The following is a 25,109-nucleotide window of genomic DNA, read 5'->3' as shown; positions in this document are numbered from 1 at the left end:
GACTCTCACAATAGTCTCAGCCTATGGGATATCACAAATAGTGAGATTTCTGTTTTGTCAACAGTTTTAACTTACCTGTTTACTATTTCATTACAACTCTATCACAGCACATTTGATGTCACAAACATAAGCAGAGCTGTTTTTCTTCTCTTTTATTTCCCCTTACCTACTACAAAACAAAACCAAAGACACCTATATCGGTTTGGTATAAGGGTAAGCTCCAGAAATGAGAGCAATAAAATGCTCACAAAGCATTTTTTGTCTCTTGCAACAAGGCATGGATACTGGAAACTCATCTTGGATACAAACTTTCTTTTTGACGTAGAAAGCATATTTAGAAACAAAGAGTATGGATTATCAGCTTACCTCACAAGACAAAACTTTGTGAATGTTTGCTTTGGCAGAATCACATGGAACCGGTTACTGTTTTTCAGGAAATTTTTAAAGATAAAATAAGGTTTGGCTCACCAAATAAAGTAAACTAAACTTCAACAGTAAGCAACCTAGGAAATTAAGCTGTTGTTTTTCTGCTCAGAGGGAAAAGATCATTTAAAATTATAACCAGTAGTAGAGCTGAAAGAAATCCTCTGATAAAGAGCAGCTTTACCAGAACTATATTCTGCTGCTATAAACTTTCAAATGCAAATTACATGAGACAGGAATATCTGGCTACAATAGTGCTCCCAGGTGACATCCTTGTTTCAAAACGCTTCTCTTGCTCACCGAAGCCACAACAGCACAGAAAGGGACTGTCTCCAGCAGCTCAGGACTAGTGCCTTGGAGCTAGAGTTCACCCTCTGGAAACCCTGTGATGCACACACAAATCCCACTTCAGCACCAGAAATGATCAGGCTGTGTGGGATGTGAGGATCGGTCCAGATTTGCCTCTTGCCCAGTCCAGTGGCTTTGACAGGAACTCAGCTTCTGCACAAAGCACAGCTGATGGATGCTGCACTGAAATCTCATCCTGCTGGTACATCAGGACACTCTGACTTTATAGAGTTTTTTTCCTATTACTCTGGAGCATGGAGAAAACAAAGGATGAGCTTGGTGGAGGGCAGAATACGTCAAAGAAAGCTGTACTGAAGGCAAGTTTCATGAATTTGCTGCAGTATTACACAGGTGCTGTTCTGCACATCTTTAGAAGATGTTTCACATAAAAGTATTTATTCTGCTACCAATATTCACCAAGTAGAAAAATACTTTTTAAAAGTATGCTGACCATGAAACTTAGTGCTGAGTGCACATTTGCTATGCATCCACCTCAGCATTCAAGAACTGAAACATTCCTGCGGTCACCTCCAAGACGTTGCTGTTGAAAGATGCCTGGTTGAGTACTAGAGCTCTCCAAGTGGGCATTGCTGTTGTTGCATCCATTTCAGTGGACACTGAAATGATTTATAAAAGATTTAAACACGTCTTCAGTCCATGTACAGGGACAGGACCTGAAGCCACAAGCACTCAGGACATTACAGGATAAAAGTCCTGTAAGTCCCTGTAACCAGTGTGATAGCCCCCAGACCAGTGGAGAAGCACAGATTCCAATTCAGACACCAGGACTTGTGTGTGTTTGGTTTGGTGCTTGGGTTTTTGTTGGTTGTTCTTTGGTGGGGTATGAAGGGGGAAGCTGAGGGAGTGGTGGTTTTGATTTGGTGTTTCGGAGGGTGGCATTTCTCGTTCATGTTTCTTTCTTGGGTTGGTTGGCTGGTTGTGGTCAATTTGAGTTTAAGAGGGAATAAAAATGTATTTTTCACTTGCAAAAACTGTCCTTTAAAGAACTGCACAGTTGAAGAACTGCCTGTTCTGAACATTTAGTCAAAACTAGGAATCCTCAGCTAGCTGTTGCATCTTAGTAACAGTGAAAAATGTTTTAAACAAGTATGATTCCAGATGTCTGTGCAATTTCTTTCCACACAAAAGAAGTCAGGCCAACTGTAGCTTGTTGTTTTCTAACCACTTAACCTAAGCATCTGAAAGAGACATCTCCTCCATAAGATTAACTGTCTGGTTGACAACACCCTCTAATATGAAGCTTCTACTCAGTAAGGGATAAAATAGCCAGAGGCTACCTCAGGAATTGTGTTTTGATTGCTCCTTACTCGTGTTACCTTGCAAACTTAATAGACATTTTGGGCTTATTTATTTATATATAGACTAGATTGTTTGTCATGGGGAAGCTCTGTTGACACCACTTGAACCCAATTGGCAACATTAAAATCATTGCCATTTGGAACATTATATTCTGACTACCTGTGGCACTCCAAGTGCAACACATTTAGGCATTAGCCTCTGGAAAGAAGGAAAAATATTAAAACAGGCTCTCCATCCTTCAAAACTCAGCATTTATCTAGCAATTTTAAAGCCAGTCAGAAAAGACGCAGCCATGAAAAGGCAAAGAAGCACATTTTTCCAAGCTTTGAATTAATTGTGAATGACACTGCACAACAATTCTCAGAATTAATGCAAAGGCTGAGAGGGCTGCTGGAGGTGACTGCATAAAAACACATATCCATTAGGACTTTTCTGTTCAGCACAGCCTTAATGAAGTACAGCATTTTCCCATGCAAAGAGGCAGGATCTGCACTGTTTACAGGCTGGTTTTCACTCTTACTGCTGGTTTTTGCTCCAAGTGCAAAGGAGTACTTCAGCTGCCACCTCCTGGCTAATCAACCCCACTGCACTGCACCAGGCTGGCTCCCATCTGCCTTCCTCAATCCTGTCAACGAAGACCAAAGAGGTTCTCCTTCAATCCTAACCCAAGCAGGTATTTTACCAATTGTACTTTTCAGCAGTGGTAATGACTGGTAAACAACACTGTATTTTCACCCTCGATCTCTGCAGTTGGGAAGCAGAGGAAAAGACTAGGAACTTGGATGCAGCACAGAAGGAAAGTGACAGGTCCAGCAGAGGGTGGGACAAGAACTGCAGACCCCCAGTAAGATGTCAGTTCTGAACTAGGGGGATCTCTGTTCTGCCAAGATCTGCCACATCCTGTAAAGTTTAACCCTCATGGGGAAGGTCAAGGATCAAAAAGGAGAAACTACAGATGATTTCACCAACACAATGGGGTAAAACTGGCCATTAAAAACACAGGTTGAATGTTTGTGGTGAGGAAGAGAAGGATGAACATACACATTTTTTCTTTTGATTACTATCCTGACCTCAGCTTCCAGGTCAGCCAACATAGTCGTTCTTATTCTGGAGATAGGAGGTAAGAATGAAGTGAATGTCTTTGGGTGATCAGTGCATTTGAACAGAGAAGCTGAAGCCTTTGAAATTTTGCAGCTTGTTTACATAGGACTATGACCCTAAAGTAGATGGAAATGAAAAGGATTTGGGGCCTCTTTCAACAGGAATGTGTAAGGTTGCTGCTTCTACCTATGTATCTGCTGAAACATGAAAACTGAATTAAAGAGAAAATGCTTAGGATAAATACAGGTATATTACACTGCTAACTCAGACTTAAACTAAAAAATGTAAGATTCTACTCATAAAACTTGAATAAGTAAGAAAAAAATCTGTCATGCAACTTCAAGATACCATGTTTCAAGCAACCCCCATAGTACAAAAGTCAACAGAAACTGAGAATATGATAACAGATCACCCTACTTATCAGCCCCACTTGACTCTGTTGGACAAGGCAAAGGCTGGACAAGGCTGTACATTTGAACCTAAGAAAGCATCACAGTTAAAACAGGCCCATGGAGAGTACAAAGTCACAGGTACAACTCCATGTATAACTACAGCCACCAGTAGTATCTAATATCTCCTCAGCACAAGTCTTCAGCAGCTTGGGATGTTCTGGCACAATGTAAAGAAAGTAACACACTCTCAGGAAATGCAAATGCCTCAGGCGAGGCCGTGGCTACAGGGTCTATTCAAAACCTCTGTTGATGGATGAGAAGGCCAGAGAAGTAGAGCAGTAGAATCCCTGAGTTCATAAACAAGCAGCACTATTTCTTTGTACTGTACACTGACTTGCATTCAAGACAGACAACACTTACATAAAAACAGCACATTACAATAAACATTGCTTGTACGTCTGAAGTTTCCCTTTTACATTCATAATCTCCCTTCAAATTTTCAAGTGTTGCAGCTTTTTTTCTTTTCTGAGTTATGACATTGACTCATCTAGTGCTCTGCAATAGTGTTTGTCTCTGTGTAAAAGAGGCTGGGGATCTCTGGCTTAAAAACGTGAAGATTGTTAAAATATTCTCTCCTGAAATTCCTAATATCTTAGAGAGTAAGATGGGAAAATCAGCACCAACAACCAACATCAGATGGAGAAATTAATGAATCAACACGATATGAATAAGAAAAGTGGGCTTAGGAGGTTTATCTGAGAAGAGCATGTCACTTACTCACACTAACATTACAGCTCTCAGGTTTCTAACCTTAAATATCAGCCTTTCATTCCCATCCAGTATTTATTCTCCAATAGTCCACATGTACAGACTCCTTCCTTCCAGTCCTGATACTAACCTCTCGAGAGACTCCTGAGTCTCCAACTCCAGCTGAGGTCCTCCCCTAGCTACAGCCACCTTTGCCCCATGATCTAATAAAGTAAATTTTCTTAATCAGCAATTTCAAAGTAATTTTCAAACATGGTGTCTTGTCATAGGTCCCTTGGCCTATGTCATGCACTGTGTAGGTTTGCATACAAGCCACCATTATTTGCAAAACACTTCTTGATTATACAAACTGTATAAATAATATACTATTTCTTTACAAACTGTACCAATACTGTACCCAGTTCTGTCACAATATTTCCCAATTTTAGGGCATTGTGACAAAGTTCTTATGAACTGTAATTACTATTTTTTAGAAATTAAGCAAAACAAAACAACAAATCAATTCTCCTCAAATCATGCAGTCAGTTTTTGACCAAACCTTGGAAATAAAGGCCAAATTGAATCAACCCCATTATCCATCTCTCTCTCTCTGCTTCACTCTTGTGTTTCAGTCACTTGTCACTAAGATGAAGCATAGTTTAAAGGAAAAAAACTTTCCCTTCTGTCTGGGGAAAAAAGGGCTTGTTGAAACAGAATGCTTTTTCATTTGGGGGCTGACCTTGCTTTCATTTCCTTTCACTCCTAATCTGCACATCACTACAGCAATGTTACTAAAGCAGGGAGATAAATATCTGGCTGTTGTAGGAAAATAACACCCAAGAAAGTACAAGTAATTTATACACAGCTGTCAGGACACAAACCTTTGGAGGATTTTCCTTCTCTCCACTAGCTGTACAAGGAATTTACAACATCCTTTACTGATGATCTTGCCACCACCTCCTGAGCTCACAGAGAACTGTGGAATTCCTTTCTCTTTTTTACACTCTCAAATGTAGATATTTGACACAGGAGGACGGTATTTTACTGCAGTTTCCCAAGAGCACCAATTAGTTTCCTTTCTTTCATCTACACTTGCTTGGCAGGCAGGAGTGACACTTGGTCTGACTGAAGAAGACACACCAGTGTTAGGGTTCACAAACACAAAAACAGGACTGCTCTGAAGAAAGCAATGCGGGGAATAAACACGAGCATGTGCTCAAGGAAATGCAATGTAACACAGCTACAGGGTTAAATATGGATGCTGATAATTTTTCTGCTCCATCATCCTGATCTGCAAGTAATACAGCCCAGAACTGATGTTTCATTATTTCAACATTTGTTTCATCATTCATTCCTTGAGGAATTCACAGCTATGCAACATCAGTCAGAGCCAGATCAAAGATCCACTGCTACAGACAACAACTTTTTGGTCTCAGCTTGCTGTGTTTCAGAAATGCAGTTTCTCTGCAAAAGCCAGAAAAATGAACTAGAAAATTCATCAAGCTCTTCCTTTCAATTAGCCATCACGACATGCAGGATGGGTTTTAATGCTTCTCAGCATTCTGTACATGTTAGCACAGTTTTGTGAAGATCATTTTGAAGAAGCGATGCTGGAGGGAGGATCAGGTAGGTCACTGTCATTAAAAACACTTTCATTGACTTTTGCCAAAGTGAAACTGCTGATTGTTCATTAAGGCACTCATCTTTCCATACATTCAAGACTGCTTCACAACAAGACCTTGAAGCATGTATTTCCTTTGGTTTTGTTCTTCTTGCTCAAATCACAATAAGAAAAAACACACTTATTTAATATTCTCATTAATAATCTTTAGCAGGAAGAAAATGTGTCAATTTTATTCCTGACTGATACAATGCCTGTGGGGGTTATGAATGCATGCATGTACTGTTTCAAAAACAAGGAAGCTTTGGGATAAAAACAAATTACATTGCAAATCAACCTGAAAAAGAAAGTCAAACTAGAACCTCTGCATACAAAATAAATCAGAACACTAATAATTAAATGCAGATTATGATGGGACAGCTCACAAGAATACAGAGCAGGAGATTATGTGTGAATCCTCCATTTCATTACAGGGCAGAGAAAGAACAGTCATCTGCTAGCAAAGTGATAGCACCAAGACTTCTCTTATTTAGCTAGACAACTGAAAAAAAATAGCTGTAGGCTAAGCAGTATCAGTATAAGAGGCTAGAGGATGAATTTGAGGACAAATTTCAGAAAAAAATCTTAAAGACTATCACATATGCCACCTTAGCCAAGGTGAAGTAAGGGGAAAAGAAAGTAATTGGATACAAACATCTGAAGGGAAGAAACATCAAAGGAAGAAGAACTACTTGCTGAAATAGAAAGCTTGCTATGTTGAACAAAGAGATGAAATTAGAATAAGGACATTTAAAACAGTTACTACCAAAAATAGCTTGTGTTAAAATACATCGGGATGTGGAATATATCACAGCAGAACTGAAACTTCATAACAATTTAGAGGAAATAAAAATACAGGAGGCAGAAAAATACAAGAATTCTGCAGTAGAAATGTGATGTTATGGAAAGCACCAAACAACAGTAATCCCTGAGCACTTTTGTCCCCTTATTTCTAACTAATAGGACTGACAATGTATTCAAAAATTGCAAACATGTAAGTGCTGCATTGGTAATGAGGCTAAATAAATATTTTTCTAAAAATGTTGGAAACTTACCAGGCCATTGAAATAATTTACACACTTTTTCAACTTTGTGTAGACATATTGGGAAACATTGGTAAATACAGCATGAGAGTATTAATGCAACCTTTTGGAGTAGAAGTTTTTTCTCAGTTTCAGCCCCTACACTGATACCCCAGAGGGAAAGAATTCCACAGTAACCACAGCAGGACCTCTGTGATACAGCACACTACCCAGGGCACACCAGTGTGCCATATATGTTTGGATGGAGCCAATTCCCAGGGGATGCCATCCTCCTGCGGTGCTGTGGCAGCACAGGCACTGTAACAGAAGACACTCTCAAGGGTTTTAAATGATCCATAGCTGTTAACATTATTCATTTCATATTATTAAAACAGTGACAGTCTGACAAAAGCTGCAGGTTTTCAGACAGATATGCAGAACAAAGCGGCATAAAGCCTGCAGCCTGGCTGTACACACAATTAAAAATGAACTGGCTACAGAGACAGACGCAGTCCCCCCTGACCTTAACAATGTTGATGTTCACATATGAACCTCCCCACCCCCGCAGATAAGGAATGACAGACAATACTACAAATTAGTGAAGGTCAACAGAGCAGGAGGCAACAGTTAGTCAATTACAAAAGCAAACCCTCCACTAAAGCACGAAGTCCTGTGTTTTCTCAGCATAATCAACTGCCTGAGTCATGGGGGTCTAATAAAATTGAACTGTTTTTCCTTTATCTAATTGACTGATGCCTAGAATTGCATGAACTTTAGGTGTGATAGAATTTAAGTCTTAATATCACGTAGCAAAAGGCAAACGTCTAATTAGTCCGACTTCAGGTCTAATGGTTGATCCTGCAATGTGGAGTTCTATCCAACCATAACAAAATTTTCAGTTTGAAGGGTTTATAAAGACAAAAAAAGTTGTTTACAAGCTATGTATGAACTCTACTGGGTCCTAGTAAAGTTGCTACAGCAAAACAGCTCTTGCGTAAAGAACAAGGATTAAATTATAAACAGAGGTTAAAACAAAACAAAAATAAAACAATAGCAAAAACCCAAAGAAACCTAATGTTTTCCTCAGACAAGATGTATTCTTTCTTTTAGAGATGAAAAAAATCATTGTTAGTTTTCTTGAAAGAGCAAGGTGTCAAAATTTTCCTGATTCATTCCCCAGAATAAGTAATTCAAAATCCTAAGTAGCCTTACAGATACGTTTTTCTCCCTTAGCTCTATGGATTATCTTACATAACTATTTGGACACTTTAAAAATGTGCATATAGCTTCAAGATTTTAAAGGCTTGGTGGTTTTTTTCCCACACATTTCCTACATATGGTCTTCAGAGGAACGCTCTTAGGTCTTGCTCCCCACTGGTAAGGATCTGCAACAGCTGTTGCTGCTTGGTGGCCCTTCCTTTATCCAAGACAGTTGTGTGTGCATTTTAGTTTAGACCCCACTGCTGAGCTTTAAGTGAAATAAAGCTGGATACTGGTTGCAAGTACTGTTTGACAGCTGGATTTTAGGAGGAGTCCCATACACCCCAGTCTCCCTGCAAGAGCTGGTATCCAGCAAAATCTGAACCCAAACCAGAAGACACTTCACAGGTTTCCATCCATGGCTCAGTGAAAAAAGTAGTTGGACACAAAAGGCCAAGTAGGTTTTCTTTTACTGAAGACTCTATGACCCTCTTCCCTTCAACTACTTTCACTGAAGTTAGAAAATGGAGAGCAGCCATCAAACTTCACTATTATGTAACTTTCAGAATGAGGAGACAGACGTAATTAAAAATTATTATTAAAAAAAGAGGATAAAATTTGAGACAAACTCCAAAATGGTACTTTCTGTGTACTGTACTCTGTAGGTTTCTATGTATAATGCCTTATGCACTCACAGCATGATCAAGGAGTTTCTGCTGTGAACGAAGCAATTCCCTAAGGGTTTCCACTAATGCATTCTGTTTGAAAATATATTTTTTAAAAAAAAGTTCATCCAACAGTGCCCCACAGAGCACAGCCCCTGTAAAGGGATTTTTCTGACTCTAAAAACTATAGAACGAGAGGCTGAAAAAAAGGTCCTTGGAAACTCAAAGCCAAATTTTAGTCTTCATTTATGCACAGTTTTGTGACAAAATACACACATTCTCCCTCTCTTTCTCTAACTACATACAATATTTTACATAAACATAAAAATGCTTATGCAGTTTTACATATGCAAATAAAATATACAATTTAGAAAACCAACTTCCAAATTCATTCCGGTTCCCATTGTTATATTAGCACTTTCTCTGTCTAAACTACTAACAACATTTTTTTAATGTTTTCTCTTTTTCTTGGGAAATTTACTAGCTATTTTTCTCCCCTCCCAGCTGCACATTTACTGATGCCTCACTAACACATTTCCCTCGAACCAATTTTCTTCTCAACCGTCTCTATGTCCCCCAGTGTCATACTGCTATTTCTGGACTAAACAATGCATTCTATCACCACACAAGAGTCATTCCTTAAGAGGCAAAACAATTTATTTGCTATTTCTCACTCCTTTTAGCAACAGGCTAATCATTTGAAAAACCAAAATTTGTTTTCAGCATTCCTAAGAGCAGGACACTTAAAATACACACCATGAACTCAAGTTTCTTAAACACTACTTCAAGTGCTCACATACATCCACAAGCAAGTAGCTACAGCTTCCAAAGACTATTAAAACAATACTTTATGCTGCCACTTAAGGCCATCTAGATCTACAGAAAAAAAAGCCAAAGAAAATGGAATTCCTATAGTCACTGACAAGAGCCTATTACATTCATGAACTGCCACAAAGAAAAACATTTTAGAAGGAAATATTTTAAAAGGGAAAATAAGTGGACTTTACAACAATTTACAATGTTTACTTTACATTTTACAAAATAAGTACATTTTACATCAGATATAGTACTTTCTACAGGTCCATTTAGTTTTAGATGGGTCCACTGAAAGGTCTTAGAGACTTTTCACAAATTTTTAAGCTTCTTCTGAGCTAACTCCTATATAGTTTAAGGGAATTCACAACAGGTACTGGTCTGATAAGGTTGGCACTGTCATGCACAGTCAACTTCTACATAAGTATTTCCATTCATCTGAAAAATTGCTTATACGATAACATCAACAAAAACTAAGCCAACATCGGAAGGCTGCATGTATATTACCTACAGCTACAAATTAAATCAAATTACTAGTTTACATTACTTTTAGCAGGATTAGTGCTTAAAAGTATGAGTTTCCCTTGGGATCTTTGAGAAATCAGAGCCCAAATTTCCTTCTAATGAAAGATGGTGTGTTTGCACTAGACAGAAAATTAACAAACACTAAAGCAAATTTTTAAAAAATACAGCTTCACTAATTACTAAATATTAACTGTGTTTGAGCTCCTCACGAAGAAAGGAATAACACTGGTTTCGTGGCACTACAGTCAATTCTGATGCAGTAAAATTTTATTTAAAGTAAAAAATATTTGTTCCTATGAATGCCTTAACATATCTTTCCTCTGGCCATCATGGTCTTTGTCTCATTGTCAAAGAGGCTTTACAAAGATCCAGGAGGAAAACTAGGGGAAGAGGAGAAGTTCATGTCCTCACACATAATTTGGGCCCTGCAGGACCCGGGTCTGGCTGCACGCATCAGCAGGATGCGCAGTATTTCCTGTGGCAGGGGGTGGGGTCTGCACAAAGCTCACTGAGCTCAAGCAGGTGACACCAGGAGGACTTAGGCTTCCTCTAACCACACCGAACAGGCACAACAAGCTCTGCAGGACTTTGGTGAAAATTTACATCTGTCTCCCTAAATGCACTGAGCACTGTGCAAGCCAGCTGCATCTCCATCACAGCAGATTTGGGCCCCTGCAGAATGCACGAGTTGTGTCCCACTGGAAAAGAGAAGGTTTGGTTCCAAACTGTGTAGAGCTTGTGTCCAACACTACAGGCTCCTCACCAAGGGAAGCAGACACAGCCCAAAGCCAAAGCCTGCTGTGTACCAATATACAGATCACCAAGGGACAGAGTTTACATAAGATAAAAGAGCACTAATACAACCTCACAAATTCACCCATAGACATCCCCTAAATTACACTTCACAAATTTTGAGCTGGATTTTGTATTTTATAGTCTGGTAAGTGCTTTACAGAAAATTACTGTCTGATAAATTGTCAGTTAACATATCAGTCAGCACCAATTTTGTGTTGCTGTTTTAGTTTAAGATACAGTCTTATGAACCAGAAAATATTGTAAACTTACATTGAGATATGAGGTCTTTGGAGCAAAGAAAATGGATCTTTGAAAGCAATGTTAATAGAAAGTGATTAGCACATTCAGGCAAATGAAAGAACTAATTTACATGCAAATAAATTCCAGAGACTTCGAGAAGTAATTCTCAAGTCTGGCCAATCAAAAGCTAGACATATAAGAAGAAGAGAAAGAATATGTTAATTTATTAGTTGGGGAAAACTGGTACTCTCTTTTTTGGCAACTTGTCAGACAAAAGCCAAAGGAAATATATTTAAATGCAACCTTTCAGGGAAGTGGTTTGGCATATGCTCTAATTTGTGAAGAGGGCAAGTCAAGAGAGACACAAAGGAGGTTAGAATGTAATTCCTAGCATAAAGGATATCTTGAAAATAAAGGAAAAGACAACAAAGGAATAGAGTTGCAAAATCTATGCTCCTAAAGGGGTCTGTAGTATCTCACATTTTTGTAAAGCATGTTCGCAATTTATGAGAATTACAATTTTTACATGGATAAATTGTGGCTTGAGCAAGAAACCTCTAGCAAGACTGAAGGCTTGATTTCTGTTTCATACACAGACAAAAACCTATTAGGAGAACAAGAAAAGGCACTAGTAAAAATACCAGTTTGTTGTACTATTGCAGGAACAAGCTTAGAGGCTGATCCACTGAGCATTTGAGGCTCACTGGGTTGAAAAGCACAGCCACACAATGTAACCATGTTTACACTGTAAACATGGTTAACATTAACCATTCTTCATCACAGCTTATTCACACTCATGACCAGTTATAGCATCTCACTCATCAAGAAATACTACTCCTCTACATGTTTCCTGAAATATTTTTGTGCATATACTTAATTAAAAATCATACAAACATAGAATTGTTAAATATGTTGAGTTGGAAGGGACCCATCAGGATCGCTGAGTCCTGGCACTGCATGAGATACCCCAACTCAACCATGTACAACTTGAGACTTAAGGATTAAAATACAGTGACCTATTTTGGTTTAACCATATTTCTGAGGTTTTATTTGTAGTTGAATCTGACCTGCTATCTGGAATTAATATTTTTAAAGTTAATTAACTGAAAGGAAATCGAAAGCCATAGGGAGTCTGAAGTACAGATAATCTTTCTAAAACTGTCATTATATTTCAGAGCAATCACATCTACTTTCCTGAAATGATGTCATCCTTAATAATCAATGACCTATATATCATAGTATAATAAATACTGTGTCATTTTTTATTAAAACAGAGTTTGGATACAAGAGCACTGAAATATAACATGTCACAACTGCTTTGTGTGTCAATATGCTCTAAGTGCCATTAAATGCAAAATCTCTAGCATTACAGAGCATCATTAAAATATGGTTTGTCAAACTGAGTAGGTTTAATTAAACCTATTATATCCTAGAAGGCACACTGCAAAAGACAAGGACAGTATGCAAGAGCTATACACAATTAATTCTATTCATAACAAAAGCTGCCAAGTACAAATTGTCAACTTGTTTAAAAACACAAATCTGTTACGTTGCCAAGTATTGGGGAACTAGTGTTTAGTGGTATTTCAAGCCATTACCTTAGATGTGTAATAGAATGATGTAACTGTAGTATCCCTAAAGCTGGAAGGGACCCTTTTAAGGATCATTGGGTGCAAATTCTTGAGGCTTGCAGGACTACATACCAAAGAACCCCACATACCTGCTATCCAGACACCCCCTGAACTCTGTCAGGCTTGTTGACAGGATGACCACTTCCCCAGACATCAATGTTCCAGTGACTGGCCACCCTCTCAGGGAAGGACTTTTTCCTAGAGTCCAGCCAGCAGCTGCATTCCATTTCCTTGCATCTTATCATTGTCACCAGATAAGGGTCATCAGCAACTACTGCCCATTGCCCTCCCTGTGGAAGTTTTATACCACAATGACATCTCCTGATCCACTCTGAACATGCCAAGTAACCTCAGCTCCTCCTTATAAGACTTGCCCTTGAGGCCTTTCACAATCTTTGTCGCTTTCCTTTCGACTCTCTCTAACAGGTCAACATCTTTCATTACATTGTGGCACTCAAAGCTTTCCCAAACACATGAGGGGAGGCTGCTCCCACTTAGAGCAGAGCAGAGCAGCACTATGCTTTCCCTCATCCAGCTGGCAATGCTGTGCCTGGCACTGTGCCTGATGCTGTCACTTCACATACTTGAAGGTTTTTCCTTCCTCGGAACGCCAACTATGAGTCTTCTTCATAGCACAGGTGTTCCAGCTCTCCAGTAATTTTCATGGCACTCCTCTGGACTCATTCCAACAGTTCCACATACTTCTTATGCTGGTCTTGAATGCAGTGACCTGTGCCATGGCCTGTTGCTTGCAGTGCTGCAAGGAAGAGTCGCAGCTCTCCATCATCCTGAGGCACTGCCTGCCTTCTCTTGCAGAAACCATGGCAATTGTTTGGGAAGGTGACTCTGCAGAGGTTTGAGGCTGGATGGGCTGTTTCCCACACTCCTGAGCTTTATGAGCAGCATGAGCAGAGCAGGAGATGACTGCAAGGACTGTCACAGCAGGTCCTAGGGTGATGCCCGCTGCTCACAGGAGCCCAAGGGAGAGTGTGTGGCTTGCAGGAGTGCTCAAGTCCTACGCTGAGGGCTCTCCCAAGGTCCGAATGGGGAAGGGCTCTGCTAGACTCCTCCAGGCTGATGGTATACTGTGTTCAGCTCATGAGCTACCTGGCTGCTTGTGGTTCAGTAGGAGAAACCCCTGGTCTAGGCTTGCTCACAAGCTCAGGAAATGGGTAGCGCTGGTGTTAGGAAGGAATTTTGCCCCTTGGCAGATTGGCAAATCCCCCTGGGCCATTGTGGGTAACTTACTGTCTGCGGCTCTTGCAGCATTACACCACCATTGGTGCCCTGCATCTGCAGCAAGGAAGGTTTTTCCCCTTGGGTCACACTGACATGGCCCCAGGACTTGGGGGGGTTGTCTGCCTCTGAAGTCCTAATCATGGAATTCTTGCCAGAGCATCTGTGGGTTATTTTGAGTAAGGGTCTGCTCACCATTCTTGCAGCACAAAAGATATCACAGGTGCTCGAATCCCAACAGAGCTGCCACTTTTCTGCCATCCTTGTACTCCTTAAATCTGCAGATTTTTCCTTGATCTTGGTCTTTGTTTCATGTGTGTGCTGCTCTGGGCCTGGGAATCTTGTCCTGCATCTGTGCTGTCAGCAGCACAAACACACAGTATTGCAGGGGTGGCTTCTGTAGTGAGGTGCCAGAAGCTTCCCCCATGTCAGACAGAGCCAGATCCAGCTGGCTCCAAGATGGACCCACTGCTGGCCAAGATTGAGCCTGTCAGTGATGCTGGCAGGACTTCTGGGATAACATAGCTAAGAAGGAGAAAAGAATTTCTGCAGTAACTATCCAGATATTGCAGTGAAAGTTTAAATGCCACTGCCCATTATAACACATTTTCAGCTCTGGGATGTTTAAACAAATTTTACATGCTGCAGTGGAGTACTTATGCCAGTGTGCAATGCCACAGTGAAGGTAAAGCAGAACCAAAAGGCAATCTCCAGCTGTGCATTCCTCAGGGAGGCCTTCAGCACACACAGTTCATGCAGCAGCATGAGCACCAGCCTTACCAAACAGCACTAATGGAACAAACAAATTGGAATGGCACAACCAATCCATTAACTTCTCAAAAACTCCTTTTAAGCATAAGAAGCATGTTAGCAGGTTTTGGCACCACAGTGAAAATGCAGAAATTAAGAAACCTCTTTAAACTCTTCAAAGATTCTCAGATAAAAGTCATTATCCTCTGTACAACTCAAGCATCCACTGGCTGCATTCACAACAAGGCATATTTGCACAACAAATAAATTTATTTAATGAATATGGAAATGAAAACACAACAGTTGGTATTTACTATGCATTTCTTTCATGAGCTACCATAGATCATTTTTGAAAGATGTTTCTATTAAAGCTTGCTAGTGTTGCTGCTCAGATTGTTTATGCAAAGAAATTTAACTCTTCAACATAGAGTGGAGTACCTACCTGCTTCTTCACTACAGTTTTCATAGCCACCTGTAAAATTCTGGCTCTCTTCTGAAAACCAGTTCAGGTTGCCTGAGAACTGGAGCCTGCTGTTATGTTAAACAACAGTGACCCTCCCCTTGGTTCCATTTTAAAACAGAGCATTTGTGACAGCTTCAGAAGTGATATACACGAATGCTGTTTGTGGTTCAACCCTACTGCACCCGGGTTATCCTACAGGACAAAACTTATTAATACTTAAACATAAGCATTAATAGTATCATGCATTTTACATAAAATGCTTTGGTTCTAACACGATTACTTCATTGAATCATTGGCCAGCAAAGCACTTGCTTCCATCTTACCTGAATTATTCATGAGGCATGCTCCTGTAGGAATCATCAACTTAACTGGAAGAATCACTCAGCAGAATACCCCTGTCATATTTTATTTTTTCCCCTTTATTAAGTTCCATTGTTAATCAAAAGCACTGCATTTTCCCTCAAAAAAGAAGCAGTGTATAAAGAATTTATTCATGATCATGGATTACCTGCCACACATCAAGAGCAGAACCTTACTTAGACTGGGAGATGGATAACCTGCTGGGCAGAGGACAAAGTTCCTAAAAATTAGTGAAGAAATACAAATAGGTAGATATTAGTAACATTTTGGTATAAATAAAATTTGGTGCAAGTAACTACTTGCCAAACATCTAATTTTATGAAGTAGTAATTGTCTCAAAATAAAGGCACTAATATGACTGTAACTTTGGATGAACTTATAAAGGAAATTAAAATCACCTGTTGATATTGAATAGACACAATTCATACAATTATTTCAGGAGAATGATATTTCATCATGAAAGCTGAAAAAATATACAGCGTGCAACTAGCTTTCCATCTTCTGTGGTTGCTTCAGTAATTTTTGGAACAGAATATGCTCAGTATTTTACAGGCAAAAAACTTCCGTAACTAAAAATCTACTAACTATAAAACTTGCTGTGACTTTAATCCAAATCACTACAATATACTCCAAAACTTCACAAAAGAAAAGTTCATATCTCCAAAAAGGGCAGCACAAGACATTTTTTAAAAAATCATTTATTTCAATAGAATATGAAGATGAAGACTGAATCTAAAATGTTATGAAATTCTCTAAAATGTAATGAAATTCACATTACAATTTTTTCTGATTTCAAGGTGCTAGGAAGAGCAGATACAAATTAAGAGTCTTAATCTGCATCTGCATCTCAGAAACACTCTTATTCTGTAACTCCTACAGCTCTCCACATCTAATTCAATTCCTCTAACAATTTGTCCTGTGCTTCTGAATTTTAAAACTACTTTTAAAAAAAGAACCAGAAATACTCAATTCCCTCTCCTCAAACTTCATTATCACTTTGACTTACCACCATCTTCTCATACACACATTATGAAAACAGCAGCAATAATTTAGATCAATTTATGTCTGAAGTCAACAAAGCTGACAGGTAAGTGAATGTTTCTTGCTTGATCATTAAGTACACTTACATTCCTCTTGATGTCCTTAAAAACCTTAAAGAGTACATATCCTGAAGAAGAGGCTTCATACATGCACAGATTGACTTTTAAAGCTGTGATATTCAGCATTACAGTTTTGAGCTACAGTATAGTCATGACCCTTTCCCCCATCTTTTAAGTGATACATGCCTCTAGAGATAGGAAAAAAGAATTGTTTTTCTATTCTCTGCAACAGAAGGGCTGTGATTTTCCACACATCTTGAGACGGGCATGTAAGCAAGGAGCTCTTGTTAGGAGCTCCTAGGTAAAGTGTAAAACCTGGCCCTTAAAAGTTTGCTTTCATATTTTGTGTTATTATCAGACAATACTGACTTTTTTTTTCCATTTTGGATAAATCCCCAGTAAACAATAACTGCAACAGAAACCGATGTTCACCTTTCTCATATCAAAAGCACATAATGCCCCAACAGTACCAGAATTGCTCTGCAAAATAGCATCTGTGATTCCACAGTGACAACAGGGTCAAAAGGAAACATGAATGCTGTCTGAACAGGCAGGGAGGATTTAGTTTTGCAGGCTGAGGTGTAGGTTCAGCTTGCTGGGCTAAAGAAACTCTTAGATCACAAGGAGCTAAGTGCCCCTCAGAGGGGAGAACTGTTGTCTGTCTGGCAGGACACAGGTGAACGAAGCCAAGAGAACAATAATCTCACAACAATTTCAAGATAATTAAAGTACATATTCATCTACTACCAATGCCTGCTCAAAGAACTGAAAGAAAATGTCTTTGGATAAGGCAAGGGTCACAGACCATAACTGTTCTATGTTTTCGGCAAATACCTGACTACTAGCACCTTTCATTAACTAATCCATTATTGATACATTTCAGAATGAAACAGAATGACCAGTAAGATTCCAGTTAATTCCAGCTCTATTAAACTCCTACCAAAAAAACCATCAAAAAAGCAAACCAGGCACTCCTCTATGGAATTTAATTTGCTGTGAAAAAGAAAATCCACATAATCTTTCTAGAGAAAATTATATGAATGAACTTTTCATCTAAACCTAGTATTTCCCACAATACTGACTCCATACCTGGCATACACCAGCACATCTAGCACTGACTGAAGACATCGTATCTAATCCCTGAAAAAAATAGGGAATTTGATTTTGGATGAACTTAAAATCCCTTAGAGGACTACTTCAAGTATAATGAAGGACCATAAGCTGAAACATTAATATAGAACAGCATAATTTTTTCCTCATTACCTTCTGCTGGTAATTATGGAAAAAAATCAAACGTAATGTACGTGACCTCAATTCTGCATATGCTTAATCATGACAAATAGATGACCCATTTCTCAGTATATCCATCTTAAAATATCTTTATAAAGAACACATAAAAATCCCACTAGAAATTTATTTTTATCTTTATCTACGCATTTTATATACATATATATATGAGTCAACAATAAAAGGAAAACAAGCAACTAGAAGCAAGACCTTTTGTTTCATAGAAATTTAATTTTCCTTTTAAAACGTATTTTAAAATGGTGATAAACTTCTGGCATTAAAATGCATTTTGTAAATACATTATCTATATTTCCATTCATGTATATAAGCAGCAAATGGTTTATATATTATTAATTTGCAAAATATTTTTATAGTTCTCTTCCACTAACACATGAAGTTGGCATGTCTTCATGTGCTTTATGTAATTTGTATATACTCTTTAATATCTCTCTTTACTGAGAGCAAATCTTGGCATTCAAGTCCAAAAGAATCTTTCAGTTACAGCTACTGAGGCTCTCTTACTGCTTCCATGGTCCCATGGGCAGAGTAATTCTTCTGCTGCTTAGTGATAGAAGCACCTTCTCACACACAAAATTTGTTAGCATCTTTTAGGAAATACAGTGGGATTCAAAAAAAAAATTAGTAAATATTAAACCACTAAACCAATGCAGCCAACCTAAGATATACTTCATAAACAGGACAATCCTGCTGACCAAGCCACAGTGACAAGTACCAAGCTTTATAGCAGACATACACTAACAACAGAAAGAACTTTTACCTTAGTCTCTGTACTTGTTTTGGCTGTATAGAGTTAATTTCCTTCCACAGTGACTAATATAGGCCTATGTCTTGGACTTGCGCTGGACACAGGGTTAATAACACAGAGATGTTTTTATTGTTGCTGAGCAGGGCTTACATAGCAAGGCCTTTCTGCTGTTTGTACGGCAACACTGGTAAGGAAGTTGTGGGTGCATGGGAGGCTGGGAGGAGACACAGGCTCCCAGTACAGGTGACCCCGACTGGGCAAAGGGATATTCCAGGCTGCACGGCATCCTGCTCAACACGTAAAACTAGTGGAAGAAGCAAGAGAGGGATGTTCAGAGTGATGGCATTTGTATTCCCATGTCTGTTACATGTGATGGGGCCTGGTCTCCTGGAGATGGTTGAACAGCTGCCTGCCCATGGGAAGCAGTGAATTAGTTCTTTATTTTGCTTTGCTGTTGTGCACAACTTTTGCTTTTCCTATTTACCTGTCTTTACCTCAATCCATGAGTTTTCTTACTTCTACCCTTCCAGTTCTCTTCCTGATCCTGCTGGTGAGGTAGCAAGCCTGGGGCTTGGCTGCTGGCTTGGGTTAAACCACAATACTCTCTAATCCTACTTAAAACACATACTCTCCTCTTTATTTTCGTCTGTTATCTATGCTTATGAGACAAAAGCAGCAGCTCTCAGGGCTGGGAGTGTGGAAAGATTGTGAATTGGAATACAAGGAACAATGCCCATAAGCAAAGCAATATGAAAGTCCCTGAAGTACACATTTTGTAGAAGGGAGATAAGAAATGGCTACACAAGAACATAAGCTGTTCTGGATTTCTGGTTTTCTTTTTTTTTTTTTTTTTTGTTTTGTTTTGTTTTGGTTTGGTTTGGTTTTGTTTTTGTTTTTAACTTGATTATAGCAATTTGGGGAAGGAGAAACTGTGGTGAGAAACAGAATGGTTATCTCATTGCACCTACTAGGGGACAGAACTGGAGATGCAGCAGTTGGGTGGTGTTTCAGTGTGGGAAGATAAACGTTTGTATGGTACCAAACAGGAGTCAGTCACCACTGCAGAAAGAGAGAAGAGGGCTCTGAAACTGAAATGCTTGAAAAATTGCCACAGCAATTTAGTCTTCATGGAGGTTTCACTGGATAACAAAGAAATCCTTTTTCTTCAAATAACATACACAAAGCTACATCTCTTCATTAACTGATTGAATGGTGTTAAAAAGACAGAAAAAAAAGGACTAGGATTTGTAATATCAGCACGTGAACAAATTCAGTTCTGTAGAGATGCAGTGGAACATACCACAGTAAATTAGATATATTATTGCTTTGAGGCAGAAACAAATATATAATTTATGTGCATTCATGTATATAGACATAAAACACACAAACATCAAGAGAAAAGCATGAACCACTATCTCTTTTTAAAAGTCCAGTTTTTAATTAAATTTCAAAACAAGCAGGGAAGTTGTAGAAAATAATGCAGTATAAGCAATTTTTTATCTAGTGTAGCAGTTGAGAAGAAAACCCTTGGTCTTAAAATAACTTTTGCCTCTTTTGAAGTCCCTTGAAAATTTTCCTTTTTATCTCAAGAAAAACTAATAAAAGAGTAATTTATTGGTAGTATGGGGTTATGAGGCAACAAAAGTACAGTGTTGAAGAAAAATACATTTTTGTTTGTCCTGATTGTCTCTTTAATAAGAAAGCATTCCAAACAAAAGGGGAGCTGTGGTTTGTGTTCTTATTTTAAAACATTTCTATCCTTGTCTTTTTTCATAAACTTACTCCTATGGACTATGAAAGTATGGTGCATTTTGGTAGCAATATTTGGAAGTACAAAGTGGACAAGGACAAAGGACCAAATATGAGAAGCAAACACATTCCTTCCTTTCTAATCAATATCTTGTTAGACTGGTGGGTTTCACTCATTAATCTTTTGTTAAGGAAATAATGAAACAGATTTACCATTACAGCAAAGTAAAATTGCAAATTAAATTCATTCTAATGAAATTACTCACAAAGAGTGCTACTTCATCACATATAGCTTCTGTCAAGAGAGTTTGGACTTCAGAGTATTAATTTCCTTGAGGTAATGTATTAACTGGCAAATTCTGAATCCAAAAGACCTGAAAACAAACTTTCTAAATTCTTCCTCTTACACTGTGCATATTTTTAAAATCATGCAAGTTCCACCTAAAAAGTAGTGTATTTTGGGTTTGATAGATTCAAACAAACCTGAAACTGAAATTCATGTGACTACTGTGCTGCACCTAAATGTTCATTACATTATAGCTGAGCAGGGACATACAAAAAAACTCAAAAAATTAAAATGCCTGGAGGTTTGCAATGCATTGTTTTTAATTTCTTCAGTAACTGTTGCATAATTATTGATCTAGTATTGTACAACAGAAGAAATTAGCAATTAAAGGCTTCCATGCATCCAGCATGAGATCCTACAAAATCCTGGTATCCACAGGAGCAAAATTAAAAGAACAAGCGGAATCAACAAAGCTAAAAAGTGCTTTCTGTAGGCTGTGCAGACTTTGTCCATTGCTGAAAAACATGAAAACTGCACAGATTCCATGTACTAAAAAGTATTTAATGTAGGATTATAACTCAAGGCAACTATTTCTCTGATCCTGTAATTCTAAGGCATTTTGCAGATGGCTATGAATCCCAGGCTGTAAAACAAATTTCTTTCTGTTCTCTATAATATGAACTCACATATTATGGAAAAACACATTTAATCTTCTGCCTAGGAAAATAAACTTCAAAATGTAGGTCAAAAGATACACTGCTGCTCAAGAAGATTTTAAGGTAAATTAAATTAACGTATACAATATTAAATGTGATCATCCACATATGCAAATATGACATTAACAATAAAGCTTAATTGATTCCCATGTTTCCTCAAGGAATTATTGACCATGTCCCAGGGCACAGGGAAGGAAGATTACCAGTCCAGCAGGTAACTGGACACAGCATCACACACAAGGCTGCGCACACAAATTGCACAAGACTGCAACTTCAGACTCCAAGTTAGCCTGGAGATTGGTGTGCTACAGGAATAAACATGCCCTTTCTCTTTTCCAATGTGAACAAAAGTGCATCTATGCTATCATTAATCATATGAGACTGGTTTGCTTCAGTTTGTCAAAACTAATTCAGCTTTGCTGAATTTAGTGACAGACACTGGATTTATCTAGACTGGGAGAAGAAGAAAAGGTTATATAAGCTTTGCTCACATAGCCAGACAAATTATATTGTTTATCCATGCCTAAACAAAAGGTCACTATTAGCTCAGGGTTAACTAAAACTTCTTAGCTAATCTCTGACCTAATTTTGACCTCTCTTATTAATTGTAGAAAAGCTTTCAGTAAAATATTGGTTAGTTGTGCTTACACATCCCCTCACTCTGACCCCACCCCACTCCTGTAGTTTCTTGTTGTACAGATCATAAATTAAAGACAAAATGTCTTTTTCTAAGACTAATTAGCTTCATGTTGTTACTTAGAGGGGAACTGACAGTAAAGACAAACATTAAGCATTTTAATCTCTTAAATGCAGGAGGCATTTATGTAGAAGAAAGGCCCATCAGAACCTTTACTTCACTTTACTTTTCCCTCCAGATCATAAAATATTATTTCAGAAAGCCTGTAAAAATACCCAATTCTTTTGCTTCTAGCAATTCACATTAGAAAGAAGTACATTTATTTCATTGTTAGAAGTGAAAAACTAAACACATGAAGCCTAGAGGATCTATAACTATGTTAGTTGGTTGTAACCAGATATAATAATTTGTCATTGCATCATACTTCTTACAGAGCAGTTTACACTAGGCTTGTTTAATTCCTTTGATAGCATAATCATTGTATGTCACAGTGTGGGTATGATGTATTTATATCTACAACCTCTCCCCATATGTGGAAGACTAATTTTTGCTCAAGTAAAAGCAAAGCACATGAGTTATAATTCCAAAAATCACTATTTCTGCTTTTTTTTTTGTAAGTCAGAATTGTTCAGTTTCTTGTAAAAACATATGCACACTTAATTTAAAAATTAAGTCTGAAAGAAACCTGACTGCATTGTAAAATATATGTAAATTTACAAAAAGGCGTTCTAATTATAGAAGAAATAAAAATCTCAAAGTTAGAAAGAACTGTCCAAATAACATGTCTTATGTTCATCTGAACTAAAGAATATCAGGAATTATGCTTTGAAAGTCTACTGTAGTTAGACACTGAAGCTAAAAAGCTCAGCAGTAATCCAACATAATTCTAACCACTGAAGCCTTACCATTCCATCACATCCATATTCATATTTCTTGTCTTTTTCTACTGGTAAAAGCCTCTCCAAAATAAATTCATCCAGTCATACTGAGGATCATATCTGACACCCAAGTGATAACATAAGTCTAAATTATGTTCAGTTTTCTTCCTCTTCTCTACAGGAAATGAGAATGCTCTTCCATCATCTGAACAAAGGCACCTGGCTTACTGCATAAATGAAAAAGCTTGTCCATTACTGTTTTGTCACACTGGTAGATAACTCTTGCCTAAGAAGGACCTAAAAGTTGTTTTATTAAAGTATAGTCAACTGTTTGGATCAAATCCAGATTCATATTCATTTGCTAGCTGCAAATAAATCCCACTGTACAGTCAGTACAGCTTTCTTATATTTTAACATTATTCACCAGAAGCTCCATTCTTCTGAGTTTGCGTTTATTCTTTGGCATGGGCTTGTCATATAAACCATTTTTGAGAAGATGTTCCTTGCTGTGATGGATCTGGGCACCATGCTGAAGTTGGAAAGAGCATAAAGCTTGAAGCGGATGGAGTATAGTCTGCAGAAACATGAAGGGGTGGGGGACAAAAGAACCCCAAGCTTTCAGTAAGGTATTTTAAATACATCAATTATTACCGGGGTTTTTACTCAATGACTACTTAAAAATGCTAATAAAATAAAATTTGGATGATAAATGTTGTTAAAATATACTCTTCAGAGACACAAAAGGCAGATCTGAATAGAAGATGTACTGAAAAGAACCACAGAGCAGTCATACACCACCTGCATGGTGCCAGCCCTCACTACTTCCTTTGTAACCACTCAATCTTGACTTCAGCCCCAGCCACATTACTGTAAGTTATGGCTTGGACTTGACCTCAGCAATGGACTACAATCAATTACTATGGCTCGGCCAACAAGCTGCAATAAAATAAGTCACAATAACTAAGCTGTTTGTGCTTGCACAAAAATCCCTTGAGGCAGATTTTTAGGAAGAGAGGAGGGACTCATGATCAAGGCAACTGGACTGCAATCCTGGAGACACAACTGTGTCCATGCTTCTGCCCAGAGGTATCGTGTAGGATTAACGAAGCCATACAAAACCAAATTTATCTCAACTGCTTCTTAATTGTAGACTCTTCATTTTCTGGTTCCTGGCGAAGTCAGGGGGGACCCATGTGCAGATGTAAAGGTGTAAAGCAATCGCATGTGTAACTGAAGTCAACAGGAGCTGAGATTCTACTGAGAAAAATATGACTCTTAAGAGCACAAAGGAAAATTAAGTGACATACTGGGTATCATCCAAGCATACATTTTTAATGTCCATGGTTCTCAACTTCAGTTCACTGTCTCATATGCTGGGAATAGCACTCAGTTCAGAGACGGTATAAAAAATTCATGAATGTAGCTCTTGGCTACTGCAATGCTTAGAGAAAACAGAAATGTTGTGCTTGAAAAGTAGGCTGGGCCAATTCTCAGTTGTAGGGGTGAATCAAAATATAAGACTGGTAACTATGGAAATTAACTAAGCATTCACTGTAAGACAGAAGTGCTAGTGAAGGAAAAACATGTTGTACTAGCACAACAAAGGAAAAGATAAATATAAAACCCCACATATATACACAAATCTCTTGAAAACCTTCCAGTTTCTGAGCCTTATTTTCTTGTATGTCCACACACTTTGTCCAAATCTGGGTTTTATATCCTTTAATATTAAGGTGAATCTAGTGTCACAGAGGCAGACACAGAGTGGCATACTATTTATTATGCCAGCTGCAGGAGCAATTTTTGACCTGGGCACCTTTTTTTAGTAGGCAGATGTTTTCATAGCTAATATACAAAAATATTAGCTAGCTGATGTATGAGCACCCCAGGGTGAAGACTAGCATGTAGGGGGTTACATGGATGGGCTTTAAGTCTTTTTTTACAGATCATTCACTACTAAATTCTGGGCACACAACTGAATTGCAGACTTGGGTCTGAG

At 38.3% G+C, this 25,109-nt stretch overlaps 1 protein-coding gene across 1 annotated transcript in view; it reads right to left on the bottom strand.

The window, feature by feature from the left end:
• Positions 1-20,260: 20,260 nt before the first annotated feature.
• DTWD2 (DTW domain containing 2) overlaps positions 20,261-25,109 on the bottom strand; it is a 62,791-nt gene continuing 57,942 nt past the window's right edge. Inside the window, exon 6 of the mRNA XM_030237462.2 lies at positions 20,261-23,684. Coding sequence (XP_030093322.2) covers positions 23,514-23,684 — 171 coding nt within the window. The 3' untranslated portion in view covers positions 20,261-23,513. The remainder of the gene's footprint in view (positions 23,685-25,109) is intronic.

The sequence above is a fragment of the Serinus canaria genome, chromosome Z (genome assembly GCF_022539315.1).
Source record: "Serinus canaria isolate serCan28SL12 chromosome Z, serCan2020, whole genome shotgun sequence".
Classification (NCBI taxonomy): domain Eukaryota; kingdom Metazoa; phylum Chordata; class Aves; order Passeriformes; family Fringillidae; genus Serinus; species Serinus canaria.
This window is presented reverse-complemented; position numbering and strand designations above follow the sequence as displayed.